This window comes from Periplaneta americana, chromosome 3 (genome assembly GCF_040183065.1).
Source record: "Periplaneta americana isolate PAMFEO1 chromosome 3, P.americana_PAMFEO1_priV1, whole genome shotgun sequence".
NCBI lineage: Eukaryota > Metazoa > Arthropoda > Insecta > Blattodea > Blattidae > Periplaneta > Periplaneta americana.
Window position 1 is genome coordinate 123,878,441 of NC_091119.1, and position 27,560 is coordinate 123,906,000.

The 27,560-nt window shown below is 35.3% G+C and overlaps 1 protein-coding gene across 5 annotated transcripts in view; it reads left to right on the forward strand.

The window, feature by feature from the left end:
* The window catches only part of LOC138696491 (uncharacterized), a 68,160-nt gene that overhangs the window by 15,266 nt on the left and 25,334 nt on the right, over positions 1-27,560 (forward strand). For 4 of the 5 annotated variants that reach the window (XM_069821523.1, XM_069821520.1, XM_069821521.1 and 1 more), the window contains exons 5-10: positions 8,515-8,957; positions 9,646-9,766; positions 20,564-20,803; positions 21,357-21,494; positions 23,518-23,751; positions 25,538-25,639. In XM_069821523.1, the coding sequence (XP_069677624.1) occupies positions 8,515-8,957; positions 9,646-9,766; positions 20,564-20,803; positions 21,357-21,494; positions 23,518-23,751; positions 25,538-25,639 (1,278 nt within the window). The remainder of the gene's footprint in view (positions 1-8,514; positions 8,958-9,645; positions 9,767-20,563; positions 20,804-21,356; positions 21,495-23,517; positions 23,752-25,537; positions 25,640-27,560) is intronic. The other variant, XM_069821524.1, reaches the window with a different exon arrangement.

Genomic DNA, 27,560 nt, shown 5'->3' on the forward strand with positions numbered 1-27,560 from the left:
GTGAAAAAAAAGAGTGATTTTTTTCCACCGTTTTATTCGAATCTGTGGTATATCAGGCTTTTGCTGTAGAGAAGTTTATTCTTTTCATACCTGGCAAGCTATTGGATTTTATAATTAAATACATGCCCAAGTGCCAATTGTCTCCCTTAATAATAATACTCTTTGGGTAGACAATGTTGCATAAGAAATTTGCACTACTATTTCGTGTTTAACAATAAACTGGACAGAAGGGGAGCTGTTGCAACAAGATAAATTAGATCATAAATAGAAATAAATCCAAGGAAATTCCTCAGTCATCTAACAGAGCAGTGTGCAGTTTCACGTAGATCTGGACCTCAACATAATTGCTAAAATAGCAACCATGTTAGATTTGAATGACCTGACGAAGCATGCCACGTTCGATTCCCAAAATGTTACTAAAGTTCAGAAGCAGCTCATCAGTTAAATGAGCATCCACTACATAACGTTACACAAAAATAACTGGGCCTAGCATTAAATGATTTATTTGAAGCAGTATAAAGTTTTGTTTGTGAGCGGATAGACTCGTTTCGAAAATTTACTTGAAATCAAATTAAACACTGTGATAAGCATTTAAATACAAGAACATTAAACCTCCTTGGTGCTATTCGATAGGAGTAAGCTACATGCCAGCACCGGGTTTCCCCTTCTCCCTTTCTCATCATCATCCTAACGCATTCCCTACACTACACTTACTCACCTTTGTACTCGACATAACTCTCCAGAGATACTACACATGCACAGTATGGCCCTCCCAAGTAGTGTGCAACTTGAAAATGGGTCACAGTCCTGCCATCTATTCTCAATAGACAGAACCCGAATCACACATGTGAACTCGATAGGCATTGGAGACACATTCTTAATTCTGTCATTCAATCATAAGATCAAAGAGTAGTCTCTACTTGTGTATTTCACGATGAAAATAAATCTCATTATGGTGAGTGAAGGGCTAGCAACAAGCTGGGGAATAGGTGGTATTTGTTTGGGATGCTCGAAATTGGAAAGCCTTTAATCTAAGTTTAGGTCCCATGTAGAAGTAACTTTGACTCTTGTGTGCTGATTCATTACTGTGAAAAGTACACTATTTCTCATTGTTAGTAATAGAACGGTTACAAGTAAATTCCATTCTTATCTAATACAGTCTAACCTTATAGAACAATTTTCTGGGGACTAGGAAAATTGTATCGTTATATCAAGATTATTGTATTGATGGGTTATGAAATTTTAGCCATCTTTATGTCCTGAAAGAGAATGTAGTAAAGGCAAGTATAAAACATTACATACTATGAAATAACAGTTACTCACCATTTAATATTACCCTCCTTGACGCACACATTCATTTAACATTCAGGCTTCCCCCCCCCCCCCCCTGTCCCCAATTATTTTTTAGCAATAAATAATGTTTCTTATTGCTTAGAGAACAATAAATAAAGGGTCTAGTGGTATATTAGACACATGAAACCACTTCAAGGTATCAGTGTCTTCTACTCCTGTAATTTCTAAATGCTTACATTGAGAATTGTTGCGATTGTTGACTGCACAAACCCATACTGTTTAGCCACTTTACTCTGCTTCAGTCCTTTTCTAAATCATTAAATGCAGCTAATTTAGTCTCCAAACTGATTTGTAGAGGTCAGGAAGTCAGTTGCAGGAACCGTAAAGGAAGATTCTATTGTGGTTCATGTTGTAGACTTACTCCTTGCACAGAATGTCAAGATCGATGAACAAAAATATGAAAGAGGGTAGATGAAATTATGGGAACATCTATAAGAGGATGACACCAAGTGGAATATTGAACATGAAAATAAAGTCAATCAAAAAATGACTCTTTAATCATTCTATCGGGGTTTTTCCAAAATTTGACTATTGTAATTATGATTAAAACATATTGATATTATGGAAAATAACACTGGGACCAATGACATTTTTTGTTGCAAGAGGGTTTATTGTTACATCAGTTTTTGTTGTATGGAGGTTCGGCTGTATTAAAATATTTAATATAAAATTACATGACTGGGAAAACTGCATAGGAAGTGATAAACAAGTTGGAAATATTAGCTTGTTATAAGAGAATTTATTTGAACAATTTTTAGAATTTTTTAGATTTAAAATTATTTAGTCACGTCCAATTTTCTCGTGATTGTGGCATATAAATTATTTTGGCTATGGAGCACAGTTCTGCTACATACGCTGTTGTAAGTAGAAAAAAGTAGCATTAATATTTGCACAGTACACGGATGCACGTTATACAGTGCATTCGGAAAATCATTGTGCACTTGTTAGTACAGATGTAGATTAGGTTGAAAGTTCGAATCAAAAGCTAAGATTTTTCTATATAGTAATGCAAAATATATTGGTAGAACTGATTGTTCATCGTTGCGTGACTTTTTCTATATTCATTTGTTTCGTTATCACATCAGATTTAACTGTTATAGTTGAGTTTGCTATTGAAAAAGGGATACTGGCTTATAGGAAATTGTAAGTATGGGCACTCAGTGTCAGTACCTTTGATGTAGCAGTGACTGATTTCAATGACCTTCAAACCAGCTTGAGCATGAGATTCTGCTTTTTCCCTAGAGTTGGCGCTGACTTCACACCAGCTAACAGTCGACACAGCAGAAATATAACAGACATACAATTAATACATCCAGGTACAGCTGTCAAAAAAAAAAAGTGGCTGCACTCGTGAACAGCGAATATTTTCAAAGTCCACTTCGGGTCGCGGCGATGTTACACGATGCATGTACTTGTACAAGCAGTTCCGGAACTATGGAAGTGTTCCATATCTGCACCTCGTAGACCAGCGGTAGAGTGCTTGTTTAATGATTCAAAAGTCGTTGGTTCGGGCCTTCTTCGAGTTTTCATTTTATTTTTAATCGTTCTTTAGCGATGTAAATGATATTCAAATTATCATTTATATCGTTCTTTATGGATATCACGTTATTTATATTTTGTTATCGTTCTTTAGAGATATGAATAAAATTCAGGTCATCATTTGTATTCTGTTATCGTATTATAACGATATGAATAATAATTATTATTGTATCTCCAATGGGGGTTAGCCCTATTTTACATATGTATGTTAGGGCTATAGTTTTATACACAAAAAAAGATAAGCATAAAGAGAAATGGAAAAGAAAATTAAATTAGCTTACGCGATGTAAACAAAACATAAACAAACCGTAAATTAGGCATTGCGATTGCAAAACAAATATCAGGTATCAATTTGAAACATACAAAAACATTAACAACACACATACGTAACACTTCTATAACACAAATATGCAGCTTTCCATACCATACATCATAAATTAATACACAATAGTCACACAAACACAATCAAACTATAATTACGACATTGCGACGACATCAAGCATCACATAACTGACTCACATACATAACAAATCAAGCATCCGTTACAACACATACACTTCAACATAATAACCACACTTTTAAAAGTTACAAATTTGGCTCCAAGAAGAATAAATAGGACACTGTTACTAATTACTATTCTTCTACAATTTCTTAAATACATCTGTAATAAATCTGTGAAATTCCGATATGAATAATATTCACGTTTTTTATATTGTTATCGTTCTTTACCGATTTAAATAATATTCAAGTTATCATTTATATTCTGTTTTCCTTCATTAGCATTATAAAACAATATTCAAGTTATTTATATTGTTATTGTTCTTTCGCAATATATTAATTAAACAAACCGATATTTATCATTTATATTCTGTTATCATTCTTTAGTGATACTGTATAAATAATATTCAAGTTATTTATATTGTAATCGTTCTTTAGCGATATAAATAACATAAATTTAATATTAGGTTTGGAAAAATCCAGTTGCATAATAATGGTATTAGTTTTTCTTTTTGTATTATTACATTATACTATCTTGAACCACAATAAAATGAAAAGGAGTAGCGAGGAATTGAACCTGAGAAGTTGACATCTAAATTCCGACGTTCGTCTGCTGAGCTACGAGAGCAAAAGTGTGGAAACATTTTCGGAAAAATTGGCCCAATCACACTCTAAGATTTTCTGATGATTCGTAGAAGCTAGGCCAGGATGGGGGGGACAAAGGCTAATTGAGATTTCCCGGTCTCTGACTGGGTCAAACATCCTGATAGAATTAATATTTAACCCTTGCCGTGACTTTCGGTGAAGTCCGGAGGGCCCAATTAGTCAAATCCACTCTCCTCATCTCCACGCTTGGGCCCCCTGGAATTTAATAAGATGCAAAAGAGATAGTGGTGTGCGGAAAGCAACGGAATGTTACCGCATTTAGGCCTATCCTTCCCAAGAAAACTGCAAACATGAACAAAGGAAGCTTTTAATAGAAGAAGAAGAAGGAGGAGGAGGAGGAGGAGGATCTTCTGCGGACCTCTGGAAAAAGAACTAAGGAAGAGACTAGTGAAGTGCTTTGTGTGGAGTGTGGCATTGTATGGGGAAAGAACATGGACATTACGACGAAATGAAGAGAAACGAATTGAAGCATTTGAAATGTGGATGTGGAGAAGAACGGTGCGTGTAAAGTGGACAGACAGAATAAGAAATAAAATTGTGTTTGAAAAAGTGAGTGAAGAAAGAATGATGCTGAAACTGATTAGAAAGAGAAACAGGAATTGGTTGGGTCTCTGGTTGAAAAGAATAATAGACGACATTAGGATATGTGGATCATATGCAGAGACTAAGAGGAAGGCAGAAAATAGGAAAGATTGGAGATTGCTGGGTTTGCAATGAAAGACCTGCCCATGGACAGAACACTTATGTATGTGGGTATGTTCAGAATGCCTGGAATATCGTGTCTAAGAACAGTCGCTATTTGCAAAGACTAGTCGATTCCATGCCCACTCGACTGCAAGATGATCGAGATAAGAGGAAGATAGACTAAATATTGAATTGTGGCTTTTTGTTTTGTTTTTTGAACGCTTAATTGTTTGAATGTTTTAAGGCCGACGCCAGTAAATTTGTTATGTTTATGCCACGAAAGATATTTTATTGAGAATAAAATCTTTTTTCTTTCCATTTGCAGCCACAATATCATAATGATAATGATAAAGTCATGGCATAATATATTAATGAACCTGATGTTAATGACTAAAATAATCATAAAAGAGAAAGGAGCCATTATGTATAGTTTGTCTCTCTCAAAAACAGAACAAAAAAGGACATAAAAAGCACGAGGTTGTAGTCGAACGCAGGACCTCATGAATAAGAGGCCTGAACGCTACCATTATGCTATCGAATAACACACAGTATACTTCAATTATAACTGTAGATATCAGGCAGCGTGGTCCAACAACATGTAACATCGCCTGTCTCCGAATTGTAGCGAAGATACCCGAAGGGAACTTTGTTTCAGGAGAGCGGCCACTTTTTCTTTTGACAGCTGTACATTATGTACTCAAATAAAATAAATTGGACTGATGAAATAATAAATTCGTTGTTATCGGTAATGTCTAGACACTCTAGAGTTTCTTTATAATGAGAGTTGAGACTTTGACCCCATCAACAGTTAAAATATGTAATGATTTAATACCACTGACAATGGAAAACAAAACTCCTATGAGAAGTAAAACCATACACCTATTATTTTGTATACAAATATTAAACGAATTTATATTATGTATTATATTATTTTATAATATAATTTATTATATAATATAAAACATAAAAATTATTATTACAGCTAGTTTATCACTGAGCAATAAGAAAAAGCTGTTAACTTGAATTTATTGGAAGCAAAGCCATTACTGGATTATGCAACAAGGTAGGCGATGTTTGGATCTTGTGTCTCAACTCTTACATTCAATTATTATCTAGGTACTCTAGCTGTGTGCTTGATTATATTAACCTCTAGCTCTTGAAAGTGAAACTAAATACCGATGGAACACATGTACACAAAAATAGAACAGGAAAATTAGCTCAGTGTCCATTCTATATAATCCCTATTCACTTGTGTAGCATTTAGTTGTTAATTATGATTATTTCAATTGACGAACGTGCTTTTCTTGTTGAATACGTCTTTCAACAAGGTGATAAGTACACAGATTCAGTGCAGGAGGGATTTGCTGAAAATTTCCGGAAACAACTGAACCTCATCACAGTGTAGTTCATCAAATTATTGCGGAAGTTCGAGAGACAAGCTGAGTGCTTAATGGCAAACAAACTGGAAGGCTACCTAAAGTAATTGAAGGGAAGTTGAACATTTCTGACTATGCTGCACAGCCCATCGAAATCATAGCATAAGTTGACACGAGGAAGGCATCTGGCTTGCAACCGTGCATAAAGCAGTTTGGAAAGAGCATTGAAATTATTCCTGTACAAAGTAACAGCCGTGCAAGAATTGAAAGATGGGGGTCATGAAAAGCGAATCCATTACTTGAATGGCTTATAACTGTGTACATAAGTAGTATATTATCATAAGCAGGAAGTGTTTTTAATGGAAATTAAGTGGGTTCAGGCTTATATAGCCACTTGCAGACATAATTTCCAGCATTGTTATAAGTGCACAGTGACTTTTCAAACACAATGTGTTGCAACTAAAATTGCCAGTATTACTGTGTAAATCAAATTTTACAATAAATGCTTATTGTTATGATGCTGTTTAATTGATGGAATTGGTGCACATTGGAAAACTTGGAACTTTCTAACTAACATTTTTTTAGATTTGGTTGTACCACTAGCTATTTGTAAATCATAAATACATTATGTAGAAAGTAATATAAAAGATATAGTAGAAAAAAATTCTTGTATGGCATTGTTACAATGTCCAGGTAATAGCAAAACGAAAATCTTGTCATAGTTATTAATATTTTAAAATGTCATTTTGACGATTAAAATTACTTTAGTTAGATTTGTTAAATATTTTTAAGTTAGCTGTCATTTCACTATAATATATTTTCGAAATGTCCTTATTTTCTGTATAGTGAGCATCAGTTATCAGTTGGAGCAAAAACTGATTCAATTGTTTTGGATCTTATAAACTATATTGATGTTTTCACTTTAGTATTTATTTTTGGTCATACTTTCGTGCATATTTTCTTCTGACGGCCAAAGTAGTCCCACACAGAGATACAATTAGAAGACTTTCGTAACATGTGTTGCTCCATCATGAGTTTTGTTCTTTTGTCATTGTGTCGAGCACATGTAGGAAGTTCTGCAAACTTGGGCATCACTTTACACTGCAAGATGATATATGGTTTCATTGCCTAATATCTGATGTTCACAAACTTTTCGTGTATCTGTTCATGCATGCATATGTGTGCACTGTATGAATATGTGGAGGAGCTATAGTATTCGTGTGAGATGAAGTTCGCTCTCTATTTTGAGATCCTGTACATGTTGATTTAGTTGTATTATTCTTGTAGTTTATATTCTTCCTTCCCTGGGCGCTTGGTTTTAATTCTATCTTCTCCCATGCTGTTGGATTTGTATTGGTATAACTGTTTTCATCTATTTGTAATAGAAAGCCACCTTTCTCGTTTCACAGTATCTTGTGATTTGGATTTCACTAACAGTTTTGGGCTGGGATTTCGCTGCATTCTGTGTAACTACAGGTATGTTGTAACATTTGAACAAGCACAGCACTGAAGAATGGAGAAATCACGAGTCAGAAGATTATAAATTGACAGTGGTTAAGAAATTTTATGTCTAGTATAATACAGAGTAAGAAAAATAATTAAGTTTTCTTGTGACAAGGACAAGCAAATGAAATATCTTCTCCTCACTTAAGAAGATTGTAACTTGTGGAAGATTGCTTTTATATAATATTTACAAAAGTTTACATCTGATGTATGTTATTTTTCCTACTGTGGACAGGTTTCCATTTTACCTATCCAATGATTTTTTTGTATTAATGTTCAAATATAAAGAGAATGAGAAATTTACAATTTAATTGGTATTAGAAAAGATGTACCACAGGGCTTGTGGAATGACTGATATGCCTCTTGGAAAGGAAGGCAGGTCTGACGTTTAAAACAAATAAGAGTATAAAAATGAATGTGAAATGCGATTCATTACTTAAAATAAAACAGAAAATCGTTAATGAAAACTTATTAACCTGCAAAGTTGAAGATATGTAACACCACCAAGTGGTGTTGAATCTGTAATAAAACGGAGATAAGTGCATTTCCAAATGATAACAGGTACATCTTAAAATTATCTTGTCCAGAGAAGAAGTTGTATGCAAACCTGTGTTGTAGCAAGTTGTGACACAGCTATTAAGATGGCCCAGTAAATATGTTTGGGTGGATTTTCATAGTAAATCTCAATTTATTTGAAGTCTTTGTGTAACTTGCAAACCTGTCCAATGTTACTTGACCTCGGAATTGTTGATTTTTTAATTGAAGACTGAAAAGTGTAATTGATTTCACTATATATTTCAGTATTTCAGTGATGGTGAACGAGCAGGTGGGAATGTTTCTCTGCTGCACCTTGAGATCTTGTAATGGTTGTTTTATGTTTTGACTTTGCATACAGGCTTCGTCTAGCCGCCGTAGCCAGGAAGGCAGCTACGGGGGTGGGAGTGATTACAGTAACCGCTATGGTTACTCCGAGGAGAAAGGAGGCTATGGAGATGAAAGGGGCCGCGGTTACCGCGAGGAGAGGCGGTCTGCCAGCAGTTTCAGAGACCGTTCAAGGGAGGATTATCCTCACAGAAAGGCTGAACAGCTGGATTCAAGCATGCCCCCACCCTCTAGTGCCCCTCGACATCTGTCCTCCCCCCGAGGCTCCTTCAGGGGGCGCATTAGCGGCAGGGGAACGAGAGGAATGTCGAGAATGATTTTCACTAGACGAGCAGACAACTTACTCATCAGGAAGAAAAGCTTAATGGATTCTAGTTACACCTTCCGAAAAAGAATGTTAGCAGCAAGATCACAAGCTGAAAACCTAAGGAGACTCAAGCTTCAAAGGCTGCGGAGGTAATATCTGTTAACGGTATATGAAGGAATGGTTACAAAATGATAATGCAAAGAGAACAAGAGGAGCTTGGACAACACAGCTCTTGATTATATATTTGTTGTTAAAACCCACACAAGATTGAGAGGGGAAATAATTAATACTGTGGATTTGGCAGATCCCCAGGTAGATGACCTATGTTATAGATCCTTGTAAGAATTGCTGTATGTCAAAAGAATGCAGTGTCACTAGTTAACTGTATTTGTTAAATGGATGTGACACCTGTGTAATAAACTTGCATGTAAATTTCTTGGATACAATCTGAAAAAAAAAAAAAAAAAGTCTGTTGTACTACAGTGAAATAAGCAGATTGAGGGAAATTGGGTTACAATGACAAAAAAAAAAAAAAGAATGATTAAAAGTAACAATAGATATTGCATTGATTGGGGAATATGACTAAACGTGAAACTGTTACTTCTTATTCAGAAGATGAATGACCTTCAAAGTATATACATAAGTCGGTACATAAATATAGATAAAAAGATATAGAAATAATGTGAAAAAAAAAAGAGATAAGCAACTCGGAGACTGCAACTTTTGCAAGACATAACATCGGGTATACTGACACAAGGGTGACAAGGGTGGACTGAATTTATGTACTGTATGTTTGTTTTATTGTTTTTTTTTTACTAACCTGTTCTGTAATATTAGGATTAGAGAAGCTGCTCTGTCTGCTAAAAAGGAAGGTGGGGACAAAGATGGATCTAAAGCAACTGAGGACATTAGTGATGAGGAAGAGAAAGAAGGAAATTGGGATGAAGATTTAGAAAAGGTAAGTAGAACTAAAATTGAGACATGGACAGTTGAAAGTGAAATTGTGGGGGTGATTTCAATTAATTATTGGATTGTACAGTGTAAATTAGAATGCCATGTGACATGCTTGTTTACCACTTAATAATAAAATTCTGTAATTTACACAAATGTATTTAATGCTGAAAAAGTGAATTCTCTGACTGATATGCTTTGTCGGTGCAGCCGCCATGGTGGTCTAAAGTGCTGGACTTATAATCCTGTGGACCCAGATTCGATCCCTGATGTACTCCCGATTTATAATTTGTGTTGGGCAAGCCTGTGGTCTGAGCAGCACAGGGGTTTTCTCTGAGAGCTCCAGTTCCACAGTGGCATCCTGGCAAATCTTCATGGGCCGTATTCTTATTCATTAGCACGGGCTTCCAGTGGATGATCAGGAAACTAACGTTTTTCGTATTCATAAACCAGTGTTAGTGATATATGATATGAATCCCGTACAAGTAACCAGTCGATAGCTGGGGCTAGTTAGCAAGTTAGTGGGCCAGCGAAATGTCTTTGAATAGTACCTCATATGTCTTATCATGGTTGTAGCGTAGACCAGTCTTCTGTAGTATACTCTGGGCAATGACCCATTAAATTGATGTAGACCAGCTATTTTCAACTGATGTGCCACAAGAAAATTAAATAGTGAAGGTTAGCTTACCAAAAATTGAAAAAAATAAAAGAGAAAAGAGTATAAAAGCAAAGCAAGTTCACAAGAGTCAACATTCAGTAAACAATTTAGTTTGCAAATGGCAGACAAGAGAATGACTGACGTGCAGCCAGGGTTGCCAGTTCAGTAAAGTTAGAATATCGTTTCAGCCTTGAATTGAATTTGAATTTAAGGTAGGGGCACAACAACCCATTACTGCGACCTTATTAGAACTATTGCACTGACCCTCAAACTAGGCACATTCCCGAACCACATCAGCTGGCAACACTAAGGGTATGCAGTGAACCTTCATAGCAGGCAACCCCACTCATCCCTAGGCCAGCACTCTCCATGTGTCACTAGCTGACATTCATGGAATTATGATGGAATAATGTGGATGCCTAATACAAACAGGAGAACTTCGAGAAAAACCCAAACTGCGACACTTTTCCATCAGAAGTACCACTATGGACCAATTTATATATATATATATATATATATATATATATATATATATATATATATTATAATAATAATAATAATATTCCCTCCTAGATAGGAAGAATTGGTTTAGATTGAGTGTGTGTTGTGAGATTTTAAATTACAGCTTTCGTGTCACATGTTCAAAGAGGTTGGAAAATGCTGGTCTAGTCAGTAAGTATGTACACACAATTTCTTGTAAACTTTCGGCCAGATTTTCAAGAGTCAATTGATCTAAGAAAGATACGAGCAGTATAATAATAATAATAATAATAATGACAATGACCCACTGCCTGTTGTGCACTCAGTCTAGTCAGTCTCTGTCACAGTTAAGTGGTCTCTGCTTTCCTGCACTAATCACATCTATGAGCCACTCATGGAATAGGAACAGTGAACAAAAGTTAAGAACCCTCCATTGGGAAAAGAAAAAAGTCTTCATTTGAAATCAGAAAGCATGACATTGAACTCAAATTCCATTTAACTTGTAGTTCCTTGCATAAGATGAAAGTGTGTATAAAATGAGCTTCCAGTTTATTCCCAGATCCATATGCTTTGGGAAGTATTTTTATATGCAGAATTGTTTATTTTTGTCACAAATATTGTATTCTCAATAGCCCCACTGCAAGCAATGTAATGAGTACTTTTTTAAAGAATCCATCATTGTTATAGTGTTAGCATCTCTTGTCGAAACTCGTATGTTAAGCATGAATGAACTCTATTGTGTTTTAACATTCGTGTCACTTTTAAATATTGATGTCCTTAAATTAGAAATGACTACAATATACATATGAGAGGACCCTGAAAATGGAGTCACTGGCATATTTTTTAGCAAAATATTCATGCTTTTCACTATTACAAGGAAAGCATATAAAAATTACGACAATGCTCAGATCTCAGCACTTGTTTACTGAATGTTCTCTAGACGTATTCAGTTTTAGAAACTAATTTTTCACAGAAGTATCCCAGATGGAATCACACCATTTGTGTTCTGAGCTCCTCATAGTAGTAGTTGTATATGTAAGTTTATGAAAAACTTCTAAATTGTACAGTTTAATGTTTCATTTTTTAGCATTACAAAGAATGCCATTTGTGTGTAATCCAGAGAACAAAAGTTATCCTTTTATGTTTGTGCACATTAAATGAACGGTTTCGGTGTGTGTTTTGAACTATAGAATACTATGGTATTAAAGGCATAGCATATCAGTGGTTTGAGTCATATCTCCTAAACAGAAAACAAAAAGTGGAAATCAACGCATTTAATAACTCCTTTAAATCTACTTCAACATGGGGAAATGTTCATACAGGGGTCCCACAAGGATCTATATTAGGGCCTCTTCTTTTTCTAATTTTTATAAATGACCTTGGCCCCATAATGATGACACAAGTATCATAATTTCAGACAAGAACTTTGCCACATTCAAATATAAAACAGAAACAATTCTCCTTAAAATTTATGACTGGTTTACAACCAATAAACTAGCATTAAACATTAATAAAACTAACATAATTCAATTTAAAGCCACTTCAAATTTAATCTCTGAAACATTGCACACAACTATCAACAATATACCTCTACTAGAAACATCAACAACCAAATTTCTTGGTTTGCATATTAATAATACAATAAATTGGAAAAATCATATCAAAGAAATAACCCCCAAACTTAGCTTAGCATGCTTCGCAATTAGGTCGTTACAGCAATTTCTAAACAGCAGTATCTTAAAGACAATATATTTTGCCTATTTTCATTCCATTATGTCCTACGGAATAATATTTTGGGGAAATTCTGTAGATAGTAAAAATATATTCTTATTACAAAAAAGAGCCATTAGAATAATAGTTGGAGCAAAGGCTAGAGAATCATGTAGATTACTTTTTAAAAAATTAGAGGTTCTAACCTTAACAAATCAATACATATACTCTACAATAAATTTCCTCTTATGTAATAAAGAAAATTTTCCAACTAACTCAGCCATACATAGTATAAATACCCGCAGAAGGAATGATTTTCATACGCCATCATCAAATTTATCATGCTTTCAAAGGGGAGTACGTTACATGGCGATAAAAATGTTCAATAGTCTTCTTGAAGACATTAAGACTCATAGCCAAAACCCTGCATTATTTAAGGCAAAACTAAAAAAATTACTTAATATCTCACACTTTCTATTCTGTAGATGAATTCTTGACATTTCACAGTACTGTGTAAATATTATAATACTATTAAATGGTAAACATATTACATTGTATAAAATATTATTGTTATTAAGGTATTAATTCTGTACATATTTTATATGTATTGCATTTTATTGTTAAACGTAAGAATTGGACAGGTTCTTTATTATTTGCTATAAAGCAAATGTAAGAATATTATGGAACGAATAAATCTATCTATCTATCTATAGAGGAAATAAACTATAAATGATAATATCATTCACAGCATAATAAAGGAACTGAATTTTTCTGAAATTCGTAAAACTTCATGCAACTTCCTTTTATAGTAGACTTTCACATACACTTCATGTTTTGCACATAGCTTGTGTGTTTCTACACCTTTATAGCACAATATATACTAACATACAAAGTTTCCATTGCGTTTTCATTGGGATTAGTAATCATTTGCATTTGTTTGTTTTTTTTTTTAGTGTATCACTTTTATTGAAAAATCATTGTTTCACACCTGGTTTCTGGAATGACATTTATCTGTACGTATAGACTCATCTACAATTTAACATGCTTCAACTGGTAACTGTGCCTCGGCCTATAGTTACCAGACTGTTGGTACTGGTTCAAAGTAATACCAATATGTTTCATTACTGTTTTGTAAACTTCATACTGATAATAAATAATACTGTAGGATACATTTAATTTACTCAATTATAGTTCCAACATGTTAGCATTTTCTTTATGTAACTTACAGTAAATAATCTGTTTCTATGATATCAGGACTTGTTTGTAAATAGAAGTTCGAATTATCTTCCTCATGAACTTAAGATTTTTTGTCGTCAGACGAATATTTTTTGATTTTGGGTATCTACCTAGATGCAAAAATTTTTTTGGCTCTAAAAGATCCATTGAAGACACAATGAAATGCCTATTGTTGTTGCGCCTTCAACATCTGCTATATGCATTTAAACAGATTTTTCATTAGAAAGAAAAACATCACTTTTAATTCCCTTGATTTTCACAGCTACCTTCGGTATAGTTTCATAATTTTTCATGTATTGATTGAAGTACATGTCTAGCATTAAGGCTGCTGCAGCTGACTGGTTCCATCTAGCACTGTCTCCAGTAGTATTATTTACGTCGTTCACGCCAAATACCAACAATAATTGCTTTTTTATCATTCTGTGATTGAGATGGCTATGTACACGTACACTATCGTCTACCTGAAAGTTCTGCAATGAGCACCTAATATAGAGTTCACTGTGCACCTATTAGCAGTGTTACTTCAGAAAACTTCCATGAACTAAAGTGTGTATATATATATATATATATATATATATATATATATATATATATATATATATATATATATATAACCAATAAAATATTAATGAAGGCCTCAATTGACAAGCTGTACCTACTAAACATAGTTATCTGAACTATTTGTTGCCAGTGCTGGTAAATCTACATTTAGCGTCCTATAAACCCATGAAAGTTATTAGTGCAGTAAAAAAAAATATATATATATATATATAAGAATGGTTATATAACTCACTGTTATCTGAGGCGTGTCTTTAGTATGAAGGGTGCTTGATTTTCAAATGTCTGCAAAGTTCAATAGGGACGTAGAGTTGTAAGCTAGAACCTGTATTTTGTTGCATACAATGCACTGTGCATTGGAAACATCCTCAAACAAGGGTAAAGTTTAATGATTCTGTATTTACACTGTTCTAAACTCTAGACTTCTCCATTGATGCCGACGCATTATTTTCGTACGTGTTTAATAGTAGTGTCAGTTCTCTCATGGTTCTGGAATAATGGTGTGTTGGCAATATGAAAGAGTTCGAAAATCTAGGAGAATTTTCAACATCTGTGCATATAAACTATGCAGGTATTTAAAGAACTCTCCAACTTTTTCATTTCTCTCCCTACCTTCAAGTAACAGGATGGGTGTGATAGCATGATATCTTTGAAATATAGAAGGCCGGGAAATGTTTGCTTGTTCTGAGCAAATAACTGTCGTGTAGGTTTGCAGTATTGCTGTCAGATGTATCGGCAACATAATGTAATGTGTTCCTGGTAAGTTTTATCCCACTCATAGTAGTAATAGTAATCCAAAGCCAGTTTTTCAATGGAATCCGCAGATTTTGTAATGTGAGCTATTGACCTTCATTTACGCCTTCTAATTTTGGATTTCAATTGGTTCTTCTGCTAGTCTCGCAGATTTTCTTTTTATTACTGGCCAGTGCATGTTCAAGTTTCTCTGTAAACATCTGTTTTATAAAGGTTTGCAATTTTGATTTTATATTGTTGGATACCCAAGTTTCTAAACATATTATAGAAGCACAGCTTTGACCTTGCTTTTAAGACTGTGGTCTGAGTTTCTGGATAGAGTTCATGAGGTTCCGGGTTCGATTCTCGGTTAGAGAACAGGAAGTTTTTCTTAAAGGGAATCATTCCTGTGTTCGTTCACAGTCTGAAACTTAGGTAAGTTTAATTTAAGACCTCTCATAACACCACATAATCCTGATCATCGTACCATATCATCGGGATAATGTAACTCCACCTTCCAGGCACCTCAACCTCAGAAATGGGTTAGACCAAAGCCACCACCAGGAGAGATCAGAAATGTCGAAAAACAACCTGATGGGGTTAGGGGAAAAAGAACAGTTTTTAAAGATCTCTAATTTAGTTTTTTGGGGGATCCATTGAATTCCATTCATAAATATGGTTTGTTCCATATTATAAATTTGTTTCTACAGGAAAGAAAAACATAGAGTATTTCTTCTTTCTCTACTTATCCAGTTTTAAGAGAGATATGGAAATTTCTGTATTTAAACAGACCAAAATTAGGTTATCTTCGATCCCCTAAAATGACATCCGAAGTCTGTAATTTGCATTTTAAAGAATGTGATTTCAATAAGAGTGCAACAAAGTTAACGATTTTAATGTTGAAAGGTTATTCTGCCTGTTAACAGAAAGAAAAAGTCATATCTGATGAAACTGAGGAAGAGGTCATTTCCGAAACGAAGCTGTTACCTCCAACATCAAAGAAAATAACGAAAATACTTGTACAGATAATTGAATAACTCTAATGGATAGTACAACTTCCTCAAATGACATAGGAATTAGTCCCATTTACTGACCACAGGTGAAGTGTATATTGAAAAAAGTAAATGTTGAGACAAACTATATGCTTGTTGGGTTTCTGGCACATTGTCAGCCTATTGAGGTGTGTGGATATAAAGGGAATAAGTTGTCAAAATACCCTGCAGGCCAAAAGTCACCCTATTGAAGTGTGTATATATAAAGGGAATAAGTTGTCAAAATACCCTGCAGGCCAAAAGTTTCCAGACACCTTGAAATTTACACACACACACACACACACACAGATATATATATATATATATATATATATATATATATATATATATATATATATATATTTGTTTATTTAACTTTTTTTTTTGTTAATGAGAGGAAAAAGAAATACAATTAATTCTAAGAGAATTTCACACAATATATATTATAGTGATCATGACACACATTTACAACATTAGATATTACATTTTAGTTGTTTAGAAGGCAAATTAGCATCACACTTTCTTTTCATCAAAGAATCGTCCCTGTGCTCGAATGATATTCTTGACCACTCTTGGCATCCTTTCCACCAGTTTCTGCAAAGCTGTTGCTGAAGTTTCATTCCAGGTAGACTCCAGAATGTTCCACAGACTTTCTTCTGATGTGAGACACACACTATGTACACTGCGGTCCAGCTCTTCCTACAGGAGTTCAATTGGATTTAGATCTAGTGGCTGAGGTGGCCATTCCATGTTCACGACTTCTCCTGCTTCTTCCTTCTGCTTTAAATAATTCTTGCAAAGTTTGGATGTGCTTGGGATCATTGTCTTGTTGCAAGATGAAGTCACATCCATTCAATTGCCGGCCAGATGGTAGTGCACAGCTGGAGATTATGCGATGGTAGCCATTTTGATTGAAGATGTCCTTTATTCTGTGCAGCATACCAACATCCCCAGACCATCACTGAACCACCTCCATGTTTGACTGTTGGGGTAATACAGTCAGAGTGCATCTTTTCATTGGAAGACTGATGAACATGGACACTATGTCTATGGCCACACACTTTAAACTTTGATTCGTCTGTCCACAAGACACTTTTCCAGTCCTGAAGAGTCCACTCATTGTGTGCTACAGTCCATTTCAGTCTTTTCTGCCTATTGATATGCCTTAGCAAAGGCTTTCTCACTGCTACCCTACTCTTACGATTGGCTTTCTTTAGACGATGTTTAACTGTAGTTAAGAGATGTTTTTGTGCCATGACTGTTATTGAAGTCTGCTTGTAGTTCAGGTGCTGTCAGTCTGTTTGTTTTGTTCGACACACTAATTGACATCCTCCACTTCATTAGTGACATTGGGTCTCCCACTTCATTGTCTGTCCTTGTTGGAACCACTTTGCATCAGCCTTTGAATAGCATCATTGACAGTAGAACGAGAAATTTTTAGGTTTACTGCTATATTCCTTATTGAATATTCCCTGCACATGCAAAACAAATTATACAGTATATTGTTTTAATGTACCGAAGTACATATGTTTCCATGTAGATATTCTGGGTCATCATACAATGAAAGAGTAGTGAAATGGAGAAAAATTCTCTGTTCCACTACTCTTTCATAAAACAAATTGTCTGTAGTAAAAACTTTAAACTATATCTAGGTGAAATGTCAACATCCCAACTGCAATACCAACACAAATATTGTGCCTTACTTCTGATCCACCCTCATACATATATTTACATCACAATAACACAAAGATGACTTTATTTGCAAACTCTGTAGTCTGTCTTGTAAGTTTTAACTATCTCACTTTTAAGAACTGGTCATTTTCCACCTTTCATTGCAATTTTGCATTTGAGTTGGTTTTGCTCCTTAACTAACTTCACTCCCTACACCACACATTCACTCAGGACTATCCATGATTTTGAATCATTGAACATACAATCTCATTCTTCCATGGCCTGTGATGAGAAGAGTAAAATGTGGTGTTACCATGATGGTTTTTTAAAGCCTAATCTTAACTTTGGGGAAGAATGTCTTGGTTACTTCAGCCTTTCTCGTCATTTGCCATTCCCTGTTCCACCTATTTTTGTTTCCATTTCGTGATGTGCCTCTGTAATTCTTACCCTTAACCATGCTGAGTTCCTCAGTGAGGGCTTTGATTCCCTCTGAGGAGAGATGCTTCATTACCAGGCTTCACATGTTTGTCAGAAGAGCTATATTGGATGAAGTAGTTTCTCCTGGTACATTAATGGCGTCAGTCAAAGGCGCAAGCAGATTACAAGACCTCTATGAGTTTTGACTTGCGTTATTATATATGTTTTTATGTCGATGAGTTCATTGTGATCTCGTTCATAGAAGAGGTGCACCAGGAGACAAATGCCGCCATCAATGTCTACACTGCAGTTGTTTATTTCGGAATTTGGAAATGATTATTTTTGTGTAAGGAACGGTAACATATTCTTAGAATATATACTTTTTGTTGTTATAATAGTAGTAATTTCAATAAATAGGTGTAAATTATTGTTTGTATTACATTTATTATCAAATTATTAATTTTGAAATTCAATTGTAATAGTGGCGTGGCAAACATATTTGTTCAAAACATTTTGATTGTGCAGACCATTAAAATTAAATTGCAGTGTTGTCATGATATACTCCATTATTTACATTCAGTGTAGGCCTATTGTACCGCCACTTATGCAGTGAGCATCAGACATTTGAATTCTCTTCGTGCAAGGCTATATTCCTCAAATTCAGCATGACAAAAATGCGAAGCCTGTTCATTACTTCAGAAGGAGCATCTGGGGTAAAGGGAAGAGTCTGCTCTGTGGAAGGCTACATTGTCTTAAGATTTCTAGAGACTTCTCGCCAGTGCCTCTGTGGTTATGTGAATTGGATGGCACCAGGGAGATTTTTTTTTAGAGGCCCCGGTATCATGTTTCATATCATAACTAAGGGGAATAAATGTCATCCTCTGCAGTGTCCAAATATAAAGGGATGTTCAGAAATTCATTTGGTTGAGGCCTAGTGCTTAGAAGGTTCTTTAGTGGTACTGCATCTTTAATCACCATTTTGTCTGCATAATTGTTATGCTGTTGGCTGCATATGTTAGAACTCTTTTTTTTTTTTTGGCATGTGGAAGTCTTCTTAATTCCTTGCCTCCTTCCTCCCTTTGCATGTCCTTATGGTTGAGTTGCGTGGTTGAATGTGTGATGGACAAGTTTTGTTTGTGTGTTGGTGGTAATTTCGCATTGTGTTGTTATTTAAATTTATTTTTATTTTTCATTTGTGATAACTATTGAACTCTCCAACTTAGAACTCTCGTTACAATTTGGTAAACAGTGTATAAAAATTGTGCTGAATGAAATATCATTTTAGAATAGTCCCATAGTAATTCTTGGAGTGACAGCCCATAAAGGGCCAAAGGTGACTGGCACTGCTGGGCTACATCCACATGCCTCGGTAATGTGATCTGCAGGATTATTTCCTTCCTCCCTTTAGTCCTTACAGCCGGTTTTCGAAACCAGATTTTACTACCTAGCATAGCTCTCCAAAATCATCACGATGCTGGGTGGGCATCTGTACTATACACTGGTCGAAATTTCAAGAGTACTTCTTCCCCACAAGGACTCAGATCCAATACTCATTCTGTAATGTGAATCCAGGCATGATTTTTTAAACCACGGTGATACAGTTTAGGACTATTCCATAGTGTTTTGGTTAATGCTACTGGTGGTATTGGTCCGAATCTACTACAGCGGTCCCCCCCCCCCCCCCCATAAAAACAGTCCTAAAAGAAATGTAATTCATAGGACATGACTACACCAGTTCAACTGTCTGCGCAGGTTATCCTTGAAGGATTTATTAACAACATTGAACCAGTCAGCCACCAACTGTTACTCAGCCTTTCCTCTCTGCTCGAAATATAACGCCAGAAGGAGTAATTATTTTTTTAGGGAGGATGTAACACAGTGTAGTGACTGGTTGCTTTTGAAGGGGATCATGTTTTGACCGCAATAATGTGATGTAAAAACTCAGTGTGTAGTTGCTGGTGGACTGAATAGTTACAACATGGATTAGAATTAACAATGACTTGTGAAGTGATGAAGTGCTGTATTTTTGGTAACATGGTTGTGGTTGAAGTTCAGATAACTTTTGTGGTAGACTTCTATTCTATAAGAGTATCGAAGTGTAGGTCGTATTATAATTGAGATATTTATTTTTCCAATATATAAGAGATCGTGCTAGATTCAGGCCATAACGATGTGTGGTATTCTTACATGAGAGAACTCCTTGTAGTTTTGCAAAAGAGAATGCAATCCATCCTGTTTTTTATTTTTGAGGACATAAAAATATTTGCTTTTTGAAATGCATTACATTAGACACATTCTGATTTTTTAACAGGTTGATGGAGATGATGATGAGGAGGAAGAGGATGATGATGAATTGGAGGAAGGTGAAACTCCTGATAAGAAAGAAAAGACGAAGAAAGAAAAGAAAAAAGAACCCAAACCTTCAGGCAAGGATGAGGAGAGAGAGGAAGGAGAGGAAGTTGATGATGATGAGGATGATGACGATGATGCAGGTTCTCTGTCTGGCTCTCCTTCCAAGAAGTCTGATATGAAGAATGATGGTGGTGTTCATGTAAGCTGTTTCATTACTCTATTATCATATGTGAGCCTACCTTCAGTGAAGACTGTTTCAATTGCCAAGTAGTGTTTCCAAGTTTCATTGTCGAGTATTGAATTCTCTGGAGTCCTCAACTGCCTAAACCTAATTGTAGAGAAGAAAGTTGTAGAAATCCCGAGCTATGATTTGTCAAAGGAGTTTCCCTTTGTTTGTTTTCGTTCTGCTTCAGAATAACGTTAAAATATCGTAATACTTTGTGCAGACATCGCTTTTCATCCTGTGTTAGAGTGGACATTCACATCATAATAGTCATCTCATACTTCAGAACAAAGTATTTTTTAATCAGTCATAATATTGTAATCCTGTATCTCAATCTAGTGAACTTGATAGATCGAAACAAACTGTTAAATTAAATATTCAATAAACATAAAAAATAATAACTTCAATATCCTTCATGCCTATTAAAGTTGAAATTAGTAATAGGCTTCAGACTTCTATACATTTACAAGAAGATTATGCTGTGTTAAAATCAAGAGTTGTCATTTTTCTAATTGTGTATTAATTTCAGGTTACAATCAAGCAGGATTCAGATGCTCGAGCTGTTAGTGAGGAAGGTCGCAAACGGCTTCCGAGGTCAATGATTACTGGCAAACATTTCATCCCTTTGACGTGTCCACATTGTTATGTGCGCTGCATTACATTCACCGTATGTACATCTGTCAACTGTGGTGCTTCATAAAGTAACCCATTTTGCAATATTAAAATATAAATTGTCACCAATTCAAACCACAGCATTGAAAATAGTACTGTACATCAGACCATTCCAAGTGGACAGCCACCATGATGCCACGTGGCAGCCCTGGGTTCATAGGAGCCATGCCAAAGCCAGCGAGTGGGTGGGAAAGAGGCTGAGAGGGAAGCATGTGTGGAAGGAGTGGAGTGAGTCAGTGAGGTGTAAGGACGGCACACTTTATGCCAGAGAAAGAATTCAAGAATTACAACAATCAGCCTTTACAAAATAATGCAACAATTTTATATATATATATATATATATATATATATATATATATATATATATATATATATAGTTAGGAAGACATCTGACATTTCTTTGATTTCACTAACTTAGTTATGTCAGGGAAAATTGTTTGAGCAGAATGAATTTGTAACACTGCTTCCAAAGCAACATCAGACAAACATAATCTAGTTTTACTCTTATTGAGGTTCATGATATGAGAATATGTTTTTGCAAAGGTATGTAGAGCCAAACAGCAATTAACTTGCATATCAGTGTGGGAACTCTTTTTGCCCCAAGTTCTTATAAAACTCAACGAGACCACCTTGAATATTGTAGTATTTATCTTTCAAAATTGTGATATTGAAGCATCAATTCTGTTTGGAATTTGACTGAAGCCTGCTCAACATTTACAGAAAAAGGCATCCTAAAAATGTTCACCAAGCTCCTGCACGCAGCTGAAGATTGTTTGTGAAGAAAGAGTAATTGACTCAAGTAACGTCACCAGAGAAGGACACAGTATCTCTCAAGTCGAAATCATGCACTCCTTAACAAACATTCCATCCATAGAAGACTGGCTACTTTTGGCGATATTTAGGGCAACAATATAGCTTGCTGTCCAGCTCTTTCGAAGCTTGGCTCAATGTACTGCGAAAGAAAAGGAAAAATGAAATTTTAATGACATTGTCACTATACAAAAAAATACATAGTTGAACTGATAGAAAATCCTTTAGCAGTTTAACAAATGTTTTTATAATAATTCTCATACATTGTAGACATCTGTTCAAAATAAACTTACTGTAACCATTAATTTAATTACATTGACTTTGACTACTTAATTAGTAATTGAAATTGTATTTATCTCGTAAGAAGACTGCATTTCGGCATTTAGTTTCGTTATTAATGCCTTTCTCTCTTCGCTGATATGAGCCTGGGTACCAGAATGTTTAACTTCAAAGTGACGCTTAATGTTTTGCCTGTACATTGATATGGTATATGAAACATTGAACATTGTTGTCGTCAGATTGGACAACACGATACATGCTCTTGAGGGGTTAAATCCTGAACTACTGTCGACACACTTCTCTTCATTCTTGTTCACAACAGTTAAGCACAAACGATGGTAAACCATATGGATGAATGATTGACGGAACACACAATCCAGCAATGCCTGAAAAATATCATCGAACAGACTAGGGGAAGGATTGATGATCACATCCATTTGTACATCATCACAGCCTCAGTGACAGGAGTGGGGGTCCACTCTGGACAGACACAGGGCAGGTCTGGGCTCCCTAGCCCTCAAACGCTGTTGGAATGGTCTGCTGTACATGGTACACAGTAGGTATGATGTAGATGGAGGATGGGCAACATTTGCACTCGGATTCCATTGTATTGCCTGAATTCCAATGTGGACGAGAAATTACCGGCAAATTTATCCTGGAACCTTCTCATTCATTGACAGAATTCTTTTACATGCTGTAAATGTGTGTTTGTTGCTAATAATGGGTTGTGTATTTTACTTTAATTTAAGATTGATTTTGAAGTACTGTGATCTAGTTGTAGTTTTTACGAATCAAAGAAGGTTTTAATCACGTGGGTGTGCTAATTGTGTTTGCATAATAGAGCTTTTTAAGTTAACTTAGTCCATACAATGTTTACGGTTCTGTGAATGTTTTCATATTAGTTCATATGCTTTTTATTTTTTTTCTAGGAATATACTTTGCATCTTTACACTTCAAAGCATACAAACACAATGCGCAAACAGTCCCTGAGACTTAAGCAAACTCTTGCCCGTATGCGCCTGAGCCAGAGGCAGAAGCAGCGAATTTTGGAAGAATCTGAAGAAGTTCATGGATCACTTGCATCTCGCTCCAATTTCTGTCCTATTTGCAAGTTGCACTACAGACAACTAAAATCGAAGCATCAAGCTTCTGAGTCGCATCGGGTAAGTCATAATTTACAGATATCCACATATTCATATATAGGTATATTATTTAGCAGTAATTTTACATTTCATAGTCATATTAATAATATATATTTATGAGAAATTCTTGCAAATTTAAAGTCAAAGCTGTAATAATTTTGTATAATTCCATTGTTCTATCTAAATTAGAGTGCTGCGGTTATCTGGAGCCCAGTTACTATCAAATATATTGTTACTAGAAAAAATTCAAAATAAATTTCAGTAATGGTGTGTTATAGACTTCATAATAATTATCCTACTTATGAGAGTTATGGTACAATGCTTCAACATTTCCATTTTACTAGTTTGCAAATTAGACGAAATTGTCAATCTTTAAACTTTCTTTAAAGTAAACCTCTTACAAATGCTAGATATTGAACATTATACAGATCTACTGGAGGATGTCAAAAAAGATGACACTCCGAAAGACATACTGAAGTCATTAGCCTTAGAATCAGTCCATACAAGATTTCCAGAACAACAATGGCTCCATATTTTTTCTGACGGCTCCTTACTAACAAATCAAATTGGAGCAGGTGCTAGAACTACATGTCATCTGTTCTCCTTTTACAAACCCCTTGGATTTGGTACTAAAATTTGATGAAGTCGAGGCCATATATACGACACTTCAAAATCTTCTATACAGAATAGCTCAATTCCAGCAAGCAGTAATGCTTTGTGACTCAAAAACAGCCATTTTAGCTATAACATCCACTTTAACACCAAAAAGTCAACAAATTCTTGAGTGCTGGAAATGTCTATTTCACCTCAACAACCTAAAGAAAAAAAAATAGTTTTTCAATGGATGCCAGCACATTGCGGATTGACTGGCAACGATACTGCTGATTATCTTGCCAAAAAGGTCTGTGGTACTATTCAAAAACCTGCTACACAATTATCCTATTATACAACAAAAAGAATAATTACTTCACAATACCACAAAATTATAACAAATCATCTCCTAATTTCCAAAAATAAAAGGTGGGAATCTGTCTCAACCCAAAACATCCCTGGATACCCAAGGAAGAAAGCAGTTGCAATTTTTAGACTGTTTATGGGCCACGACTGCTTGGTCAAGCATCTCCACAGGATTGGAATATATCCTTCACCACTCTGCCCCTTATGTGATCTTCAAGAGAAATGGATCAAAATCATCTCCAACACTGCCCAGCCACTATCAACTTGGCGTCCTTGAGTGAAAAATACTGGAAAGCGAGAGAATTAATGATTTCATTGACAGAAATTCAGCATTAGCAAACAACAGCAGCAACAAACTTTCTTTATAAAATTATTAACAATAAGTTGGACTGTGTTGATTTATTATATTATATGCACTTAAGTTTTATACAAAATTTCGAAATTTATTTTTCATACCAAGGGCAAATACTGAATTGCACAAAAATTCCCCAGTTTACTAAATGTTACAATTATACAATAAAAATTGCATCTTCATCCGAATGTTGATATTTTCAATATGAATTTTTTAAGTACATAATTATTTGTTATATTTTATAGATTATTGTTCATTAATTTCAAGCTACTTTCACACCTTATTTTCAATTCCTCGTGTGTGTGTGTGTGTGTGCGTGTGCGCGTGCGCGCGTGGTTTTTTTTTTTCTCTCTCTCCTTCCTTGTCTGTGTTTTATAAATTACATTGTCAGTCTTGAACATTGTAATTGGTCTTTGCCTGTTATGTTCAATAACAAATTAAAAAAGAGTTGAATTTTCGTATTCAATGTTTATATAAAGGCATTGTTTTGTTTGGCAGGCCATAAAGAAATTCCTGATGCCATATTGCCGTGTATGCCGCATTGGATTCACGTCCCCTATGCTCTATGAGAACCACATTTGCTCTCTAGATCATCTTAAGGTTAGTAATGTATTATATAACATTGTTGAAAACTTGAATTAGTAGTAGTTAAGGCTACTGAGGCTACCTCATTTTCAAACAGTACTTAAAACAGAATCGTTTAAAGAAAAGTCAAATTACATAGGATTAATCAATTTTGAAATTGAGTGCAAAATACTTGAAGACATATTGGAGGGCCTTGGTTCTGAGGTGACGAGTAAGATGTTCTTTCAATCAGTTTCATTATCAAAGTTTGTCAGTAAATTGTCTTCATTAGTTGATCTGTGAAATTTACATCTGGGGAAAACTTTTGGTGCATGCATTCTTGTAACTTATTAGGGTGATTAAAATTTATTATATAACACTACCGACTTCATTTCTTCATAGGGTCTCATTGTTTGCCATTGTCAACATATGGAACCTTTCCCATGTTCTCTCTAGAGTTTGGATATACTGCTTACTTTAGTGTTATTGTAATGGCATTGTGTGGCTTGGTAGCATAAACACGTTCTTATACCATATCCCACAGCCAAAAATCACACGACACAAAATCTGACGAACATGTTAGCCACTGTAGATGTTCTCTGCCAGTCCATCTTTCTTGAGATGATGTGAGGTGCAGCACCATCCAGCTGAAAGTATCCTAGTCTGAATCTCTGAGCCAAATTCCGAAACTGTCAGTGGCAGAGTTCCCCAGGTCTTGGAATAAAACTGTCAATTGCAGTGTCCATTGAACCTGATCACAGCACACTATCTGTTCCTTTTGGTGCATTGTTCGAAGAGTTCTTCACAAAGTATTTGTTTTACCCTAGACCATATATACCCAGATTGCTCTGCATTATGGGATTTGACAGTAACAACTTTTGTCAGGTTTACTATGCTGCAATCTAGTTGTTACATAAGGAGTCACGTCATAACTCCCATTTGAACTACATTAGCGACTGTACTGCCATCTGGTGTTTGTTTATGGTGGACGGGTGGCGATCCTGGCAGTTGTTCTCTTCAAAGTGCAACCGATTTTAACATAGGAATGAGCAATCTATATGTGATCTGGGGTTTTACTCATAAATTTTCATTGGATAAATTCTTTGCGTCCTCTCCTTTTATTTTACACGAGGTAAGTCCTGTAGGATTAAGATTATAATAGTATAGAGGGAGCTATAGTACATCAAGGCTATGTGCTTAAACGAATTCGTCCTTGATATATGTATGAATCGATAGTTTCTTGAACAGCACAAGTCCAGTTTTTATCGAAATCGATTTAAGTGCTATACAAGCATTTGTATGTAGTAGATGCATGTCTTGATGCATAAATGGCATGAGTCTTTGTATTTCAAATGAGTAAGCTTACACATTTTCATGTTCTTTGCATAAACATCATCAGTCCTGGACTCACGTCTATGCGATATGGGAGATGGCAGCAGCTACCATTGTTATTGCACTGGCATCACTTTACACTTTCCTTTGTTTTATATTATCAGCTGTTGGTGTGACAGCCGTGCTTGATGTGTTAAAGTGATTAACAAATTACAAAACAACAAAGAACAGACCTGATCTTTAGATTAAGGTTTTCAGTATCGATATTCAGTTTCATACACCCATATCTGGAGCAGTTGTGCAGAACAAAGGTCAGACAGTTTGCTTTCACTAGATCAGGTTTCTTCTCCTTCAGCTTTTCAAAGTTTGCCTTAATTAACTGAGGCATTGGCAGATATTAATAAAACTGTGAGTGAGATGTATCGGACAACTCAGTGAGTGGTAAAGGGTCGAGTGAGTGATCAGTTTGAATTTCATATTAATAAATATTTTCCCCTCCTGGACATATCTCACTCGTGACTCTGAGTTGTTACTCACATTTTATCGCCTAGACATAGCTGTGCAAGTTATCAATGTTTAGACTAGAGCTCCTTGCAGAGGGAAGTCTTCGTCGCATTCGATTTGT